Below are 8421 nucleotides of genomic sequence, written 5' to 3'. Positions count from 1 at the left end.
GCGGGCCTCTCACTGCTGTGGCCTCTCCCGTTGCGGAGCACAGGCTCCGGACGCTCAGGCTCAGTGGCCATGGCTCACGGGCCCAGCCGCTCCGCGGCATGTGGGATCTTCCTGGACCGGGGCACGAACCCGTGTCCCCTGCATCGGCAGGCGGACTCTCAACTACTGCGCCACCAGGGAAGCCCAGAAGCTCATTTTGAGAGGAGTTTATCACCTAATCAAGCAGCTGCCCGTCACTGAACCACCCTGTAGATGTTGGACTTGGCCGGTTTTTACAGTATAGCTTCAGTCATTCTCACACAAGGGCCGCCCACACCCTTTTCCTGTCAAGCCGGTGCTCGTACCCTGGCGGTGTGTTGGCTCTTAGCTCAGGGTTGCTTTGTACCTTCTCAGATTCCAAAAGCACTCACATTTCAATAAGATTTTATTTCTGCCAACTGTTTACCGAGAGGCTACTATGAGCTGGGAAGGGAACTAGCATTGTTTTTGCTGTGTTTCAAGGAACACGATGTGCCCTGGTTGTAGCCAGCGTCCAGGGGAGAAGGGAACACGCAGGAGCTCTGGGTCAGATGCTCCGTTGCTGTCTCCGAGTCTGTTTCCGTCTTAACCTCCGGGTCGGCGCCCTATGCCCGTGGGGGTCAGCATGCTCGTCTCTGCTGCGGGCACCGCGGGGCGGAGGCTGCGGGTGCGAGGCTGGATGCAGCGGCACCTGCTCTCAGAGCATGGAGCTTACGAAGCAGGTCATTAGAATCGGCCATGGAAGATTCAGAACAGAAACATGGTCCTGGATCTGCTCATAATTCTTTGGTGGTGTTTGTGTTCATCGTTTTATGGGCGCTTAAAAAGGGTCACTATGGTAGAAATGAATCTGTTCCCAGAAACATTTACTTTACAGGAAGCTGTTATTCTGGGGCATGAGTTGGCAGACAGATGGTAAACATTGTAGGCTGTGCCGGCCGGTGCGGCGGCGGGCTGCTGGGGACAGTGTCCCGGGACACCTGACCCACCGAGCAGGCGGCCGGCTGGGCTTGGCCCGCGGGCCACAGTCTGCAGATTCCTGGTCCAGGAAAACAAAGCAGGTTGATTTTGTGTTGACTGGCTGACCCCTGGGGAGGGCCGGCTTTCTCCTCGTTACAGCCCGTATTTCTTTCGGCACACGCGGGGTCAGGGGCGGGGAGCGCCGGTTGACGGGGAGCTGGGTCCTCACTGTCGCCTGTTCCGCAGCCCCCCTGACTTTCTACAACGTCACTCTGGACGCCTCCCAGCAGGAAGCGGTCTGGTTCGCGCTGTCCCAGAAGGAACTCGCCATCATCCATGGGCCTCCCGGCACCGGGAAGACCACCACTGTGGTTGAAATCATTCTCCAAGCTGTGAAACAGGGCTCAAAGGTGGGCAGTGGGCACCGTGTCCCCGCCGGCACCCCTCACTCCGGTCTGCCGTGCTCGCAGGTGCCCAACAGGGCCCCAGCCTGGGCTCTGGGGGACTCGGTTGGCAGTGTTCCTGAGTGTTTACTGACTGAGCACTGGGCTGGGCCCTTTTCAGTCTCTGACAGCGCCTGGGGTGTGGGGTCGTGCTTGGGACCGTTGGTCTGGGGTGGTGAGGTCTGGGTTACTGTCGACCAGGCCACAGTCCAGGAGCCGCATCTGCTCAGCACCCACGCTCTGTGCTCAGGCCCCTGCTGGGCATGCCGGGCGTGCAGGTGACCAGGGGCTGTCTGTGCCGTTCAGGAGGAGACCCTGCAGCCAGTTACCGGAGACAGAAGTGTTTTGGGTGATCAGGTGGTCTGGTGAACTGTGCAGAGTGCAGGTTACCGGTTTCCGAGATGTGGAATGTGATATCGTGTATTATTGTTCACTTAGATTTTTAATGGTTGAGAAAGGATCTTTCATCCTCATCTGTATCAACACAAGTCATCGTGGATCCTGAGCACGTGGAAAGCTTTTTAGAAAACCTTTCTGGGTCGTAAACGTTGGATAAGGATAAGAATTAGAGCAATCTGGTCCACATTTGTAGGTTGACATTTCCTGGGTGCTTCTTACGAACGAGACACGTTTCTCAGTCTTTCCAGAGTTTGCCCCTTTAATCCTCACAGAAGCCCTGGGTGTGGGGACTCTATGGTCTCGGGCCGCGTCCCTCCACAGTGGGTGGCAGAGCCAGGACTCAGACTCGGGTGACACTCTCCCCAGAGCCCCTGCTCCTGCAGGGAGATCCATGTTGGTTACAAGGCCATGTCCAATGGTCTCCTGCAAATGACTGTCTTGGCAAGACGTTTACCAAGAAAAGCTGGTGAAAGATGACTTACTGGCAGGGAGCAGATTTGATGGTTTAATCGGGTGCCTCTGTTGCAGGAAACGGTGGAACAGGAGACGTCTGTGTTCATGCTTTGGTGCAAACCGCCTTTGGCCACCTGGATGGGGTGGGGACCCTCCTCTCCGCCTCCCCTTCCCGCTCCACCCCCTCCTAAGAGCCAGACTGCAGTTCTGGAAGCAAGATTGGGCCCGTTCAGAAAGGTTTTTCCTCATTCCGCTTTGTCAGACGATAAAGTGACTTGATGGGTGATGAGACGGGTGTCCCAGCCCTGACTGTCTCAGGGCACTTTGAGGCCTTTCCTTCCAGTTGCCGGGCATCCTTTCTGGTCCTTTGGAGCCTAACGGGTTCTTAAGACCCGAGGTCTAGTATCCAGATGTTGTGTCGGTTTCCAGTAACTCATGTCCTGCAGACTGTCTGCATCTGTCCTTACAGCCGGACGTTTACACTGTAACGTTACTGGTTGTGCACGTTCCACCCTCCTCTCTTTAACTTTCGGACTTTCCATTTGCTTAATATGAACTTAAGTGATTTCATTAAAAAAGAAATCACCAAGCCCGAGTTTGTGCTGTGCTCCCCCAGGTTCTGTGCTGCGCCCCCTCTAACATCGCCGTGGACAACCTGGTCGAGCAGCTGGCCCAGTGGAAGCAGAGGCTCCTGCGCCTTGGGCACCCTGCACGGCTCCTGGAGTCTGTCCAGCAGCATTCCCTGGACGCGGTCTTGGCGCGGGGTGACGGCACCCGGATTGTGGCTGACATCAGGAAGGACATCGACCAGGTCTTGGTGAGTAGCTCTCAGCTGGTGTACGCTCTGCGTTTGGGAGTGCACTGTATCCTCTTGCTTTTCTCTGGCCTTTGCCGATTCATGTACTTATCTTGAACGTTGGGACTGCCCATTTTTGGTACAGACCTGTGCTCAGTACTGAAACAGGGACTCACCTGTCTTCAAGATAGTTTCATGAAGAGGCGAGCAATTGTCTTGCAGAAAATATTCCTCTTAAGGATTTCTTATGTCTGGCATGTTGGCTGGATAATATCGACAAGCAAAAAAAAAGCAGCCTGAAAATAAAAATTCAGAAAATATGCATCCTCCCTAAATTTCTAGTCCATTAATATAAAACATGGTGTAATCCTTGTGAAAGAGAACTAGGTAGGTGATAGGTCAATCTGAGATGGGGTTTTCTCGTGCAGTTCAGAACTTTCGAGCTCTTTGGGTCTCTAGTTTACATGTCCGCCCCCAGTTCCCTTAATCGCGTGTCCTGCCCTGTATTTGCTCACCGCCAGCCCGTCTCACTGCCTCACATTTCTCTCTTCGTGTCGGGGGCTGGTGCAGAGACTCAGCCTTCCCCACGGACCTGTGGAATAGTGGGAACCCCAGGGGCAGAGACCAGGACACACGCATGTTACTCAAGGTTAAAGGCGCTGTAGGAATTTGCAGTGATGTGATTCGTGCCATCACACGTGTGGATGATTTCATTTTCCTTTTTTAATAAATTATTTAATTAATTAATTTATTTTTGGCTGTGTTGGGTTTTTGTTGCTGCGCGCGGGCTTTCTCTAGTTGCGGCGAGCGGGGGTTGCTCTTCGTTGTGGTGCGTGGGCTTCTCACTGCGGTGGCTTCTCTTGTTGCGGAGCACAGGCTCTAGGCGTGCGGGCTTCAGTAGTTGTGGCTTGTGGGCTCAGTAGTTGTGGCGCATGGGCTCAGTAGTTGTGGCGTGCAGGCTTTAGAGGGCGGGTTTAGTAGCTGTGGCGCACGGGCTTAGTTGCTCCGCGGCACGTGGGATCTTCCCGGACCAGGGCTCGAACCCGTGTCCCCAGCGTTGGCAGGCGGATTCTTAACCACTGCTCCACCAGGGAAGCCCAGTTTCATTTTCTTGTTCCTTTTTAAATCCATGCTTTTTGGGACGTCCCTGGTGGCGCAGTGGTTAAGAATCTGCCTGCCAATGCAGGGGACACGGGTTCGAGCCCTGGTCTGGGAAGATCCCACGTGCCGCGGAGCAACTAAGCCTGTGAACCACAGCTACTGAGCCTGCTCTCTAGAGCCCGCGAGCCACAACTACTGAAGTCCACGAGCCACAACTCTTGAAGCCTGTGTGCCACAGCTGCTGAAGCCGGCACACCTAGAGCCCATGCTCCACACCGAGAGAAGCCACCGCAATGAGAAGCCTGCGCACCGCAACAAAAAGTAGTCCCTGCTCGCCGCAACTAGAGAAAGCCCGCATGCAGCAACGAAGACTCAATGCAGCCAAAAAAAAAAAAAAAAAAAAAATCCATGCTTTTCAGAGTTTTCTTCTCTGTAAGTTACACCTCCCTCCTGTCATTCCGGCTAAAACCCCTTCTCCAAAGCAGAAATCACAGATAAGGAAGGGGTTACGTGTCTTTTGCGTATGGAAGTAAGTCAGGGTCTAGGTAGACATTTTGGGGCTGAAGAAAATATTTTACTCTCTTGACAGATGTGGAATAGTGAGAGAAACTCAACTTCTCTCTGTATAAACTACCAAAACCCAAATCCTGGCACAAGCAGGTGCTTTTTCTTCCCCAGGAGTATGTCTGATGACTGTGCAGGGCAGGGCTGGGCTCCCACCCCTGGGCTTGGCTGAGCTTATGGTTCTTGGAGGACCTACACTCTCCCTTCCTCCCTCTCCCTGTGGAGGTGACAGTGGCTCTAAGGCCAGTCAGGATGTCACCTGTGTGGATCTGTTGCTCCTTCAAGAAAGACTTTTGACTTTTTAGCATCTTTGAAGGGACTTAAGTGGACCAATTGATGATAAATAAATAAAAGCATTTTGTGAATTAAAAGGAGCTAAAGTAAGTGCAAAGTCAAGCCAGAATTATGATGTTTTCTTTGCTTTTCTTTACAGGCAAAAAGCAAAAAGACCCAGAATAAAAGAGAGAAAAGTAATTTTCGAAATGAAATCAAGGTGTTAAGGAAGGAGCTGAAGGAAAGGGAGGAAGCAGCCATGCTGGAGAGCCTGGTAGCGGCCAATGTGGTCCTCGCGACAAACACAGGTGAGGGGACGGGCCTCCACCCCGTGTGGCCTCGAAGAGGGCTGGGAGTGTGCCCTCTTCCTTGGTTTTCTGGAAGAGTTTGGTAGAATTGTCTTTCAAATTGGGTAGAACACACCAATTCCGGCCCTTCTGGGCCTGCAGTTTTCTCTGTAGGGAGGTTTCTTCTTTTTTTTTTGGCCACACTGCATGCTGGCGGGATTTTAGTTCCCCAACCAAGGACTGAACCCGGACCATGGCAGTGGAAGTGCCGAGTCTTAACCACTGAACTGCCAGGGAAGGGGACTCCCTGTAGGGAGGTTTTTAACTGCAAATTCAACTTCTTTAATTGATATAGGATATTCAGGGTGTCTCTTCTTGAGTGAGCTTGTGTGTTTCAAGGAATTTGCCCATTTAATCTAAGCTGTTCAATTCCTAGGCATAAAGTTGTTCATAATAACCCCTTATTTAAAAAATGTCTGTAGCATCAGTAACAATGTCACCTCTTTTGTTCCTGATGTTGGTAATTTGTACCCTCTCTTTTTCCCCTGATCTTCTGGCGGGAGGGTTATTAATTTATTGATCACCTCAGAGCACTGGCTTTTGGTGTCACCAGTTTGCTATGTTATTTTTCTGTTTTCTGTTTCATTGATCTCAGCATTGGTTCCTATTATTTCCCTCTTCCCGCTCACTTGGGTCTAGTTTGCTCTTCAATTTCTGGAAGCGGAGGTCATTGATTTGTATTGATTTGAGACCCGTTGTGTTTTATACTATAGGCATTTAGTGTTATAAATGTTTCCCCGTGTCCTGTTTTCACGGCATCCCATAAATTCAGATGTATTGGTTTTCATTTTCATTCATTGTGAAATATTGTCTCATTTCCCTTTTAATTTCTGTTTTTGACCCATGATGATTTAGAAGTGTATCATTTTCTTTGCAAATATTTGGAGATTTTCCAGATAGCTTCCTATCATTGATTTCTAATTTAATTCCACGTGGACAGAGGACGTACTATGTACGACTTGGATCATTTCATTGAGGCTTATCTTATGGTCCAGAATGTGGTCTCTGTGAACGTTCCACGTACGCTGGAAAAGAATGGGCTGTCTGGTTTTGTCAAAGTGTTTTATAATGGTTGATGACTGTCGTTCAAGTCTGTATCTTACTGATTTTCTGTCTGTGTGTCCTGTCACCGAGCGAGGGGTGTTGAAATCAGCTGTAACTACACATGCGTTTATTTCTCCTTGGAGTTCTGTCAGTGTTTTCCCTGTGTCCTTTGTAGCTCTTTTACTTGGGGCGTAAATGTCATGTTTTCTTTATTAATTAACCAATTTATCATTATGAAATGACCTTCTTTATCCCTAGTATGTTCTTTTTTTGAAATCTACTTTGGTATAAAGGTAGTCACTTCAGCTGGAGACCACATTTAGCTGCTTTAGGCCTTTCTAATGTGGCCACTTGGTTCTTAAAAGCCAGCAAGTGAGAGAGAGTCTTATAGCAAGATGGGTTACAGTCTTCTGTAATGTTACCATGACGTGACACCCCATCATCTTTGCTATATTCCTTTGGCTAGAAGCAAGGCACAGGTCTGGCCCACGCTTAAGGGGAGGGTATTACACGGAGTGTGAATACCGGGAGGCCAGGGTCAAGGAGGGGGTTGCCTTAGGGTCTGTCTGACACAACCTCTCATGGGGGCTACTCTAAGGAACAGAGTCCAGGTTCTGATTGACTTTGTAATTATTGTTTCATCCAGTTGCCTTTTATACCAGATAGGACAAAAACAGAATTACAAAGATACTTTCATAGTGTTTTTTGTACTTACCAATGTAGTTGCCTCTATTGGTGCTCTTTGCTTCTTGGTGTGGATTTGAGTTACTGTCTAGGGTTCCTCATGTCACCCTGAAGGACTCCCTTTAGTATTTCTTGAAGGGCAGGTCTCAGCTTTTCTCTACCTGGGAATATCTTTTTTCTCCTCTGTTTTTGAGTGACTCTGTTTTTAGAGGTAGAGTTCTTGGTTGACAGCCTTTTCCTTTTAGTTGTTTGAACGTTTCACCCCCTGCCTCTCGGCCTCTGTGGTTTCTGCTGAGAACACAGAGTTAGTCTTACTGAGGATCCCTTGTATGTGACAGGTTGCTTCTCTCCTGCTGTTCCTTCTTTGTCTTTTGGCAGCTTGACTGTGGTAAAAGTCTTGGTGTGCTCCCCTCGGGTTAACCACATGGATTTGTTGAGTCCCCTGGATGCGTGCATTGTTTTTCATCAGATTTGGGAAGTTTTCAGCCATTATTTTTTCCAATATTCTTTTGGCCCCTTTCTTGCTCTCCTTTCCTTCTAGGGCTCCTATTATGCACACGTTGGTGTACTTGATGGTCTTCAAGGTGGTGGTCATGGGATTCATTCTTTATTCTTTCTGTTCCTCAGACTGAATAATTCAGTTGTGGCCTGTTTCCCGATTCTTCTGCCTCTTCAGATCTGCTGTTTAGCCCTTCCAGTGAATAACAGTTACTGTACTTTTCAACTGCAGACTTTTTTTTTTTTTTTTTTAAATAATTCTGTGTCTTTATCGATAGTCTGTCTTTGGCGGGACGTCATTCTCAGACATCCCTCACCCTCACCTCCTGTGGGCGCAGAGCGCCAAGGTCAGCCAGAGGTGAGTGCGTAGGGCCTCCTCTGGTCTTTCCCGAGTGTGCACACAGCCCTTACACGAGTGTGGCTTCTAGGTTCTCGGCCACGTGTCGGAGCTTTCAGAGCCCATGGACGTCTCACTCCCCAGGTTTTCCTTCAAAGCTTCTGGTCGTCCTGCTTTGCGCCAGCTGTTATCCACGGCCTCCGAGAGCACTCGTGTGCAACAGTGGCCTCTGGTTGTTTCCCACTGACACCCCCTGGGGAGGGACTGTTTGCACAGGGCGAGCTCCAAGTCAGGTCAAATAAAGACAGTCTTGCGAGCGGGACCTTCCAGGGAACCAGCAGCAAGTCTGGCAGTGACAGTTCTCTGGGGGTGGGGCTTCACAGGAGTTCTGCCCCCAGTGGGGCAGGCTGCTGCTCTTCACTGTGACTGCAGGCCGTTGGTTTCAGGGCCAGCACAGAGCTGGGCGCGGTGCCTGTGCCCAGGAATGTCACAGAGCCTGCTCTG

General features: G+C 50.3%; 1 protein-coding gene across 1 annotated transcript in view; it reads left to right on the top strand.

The window, feature by feature from the left end:
- Positions 1 to 8421, top strand: part of IGHMBP2 (immunoglobulin mu DNA binding protein 2) — a 26059-nt gene that overhangs the window by 6591 nt on the left and 11047 nt on the right. Inside the window, exons 5-7 of the mRNA XM_007465975.1 lie at positions 1225 to 1388; positions 2890 to 3090; positions 5168 to 5315. Coding sequence (XP_007466037.1) covers positions 1225 to 1388; positions 2890 to 3090; positions 5168 to 5315 — 513 coding nt within the window. The remainder of the gene's footprint in view (positions 1 to 1224; positions 1389 to 2889; positions 3091 to 5167; positions 5316 to 8421) is intronic.

This window comes from Lipotes vexillifer, unplaced genomic scaffold, assembly GCF_000442215.2.
Source record: "Lipotes vexillifer unplaced genomic scaffold, Lipotes_vexillifer_v1.1 scaffold1094, whole genome shotgun sequence".
In the NCBI taxonomy this organism is placed as follows: Eukaryota; Metazoa; Chordata; class Mammalia; order Artiodactyla; family Lipotidae; genus Lipotes; species Lipotes vexillifer.
The sequence above is the reverse complement of the archived record's forward strand: the minus strand, read 5'-3'. Positions and strand labels throughout refer to the sequence as shown.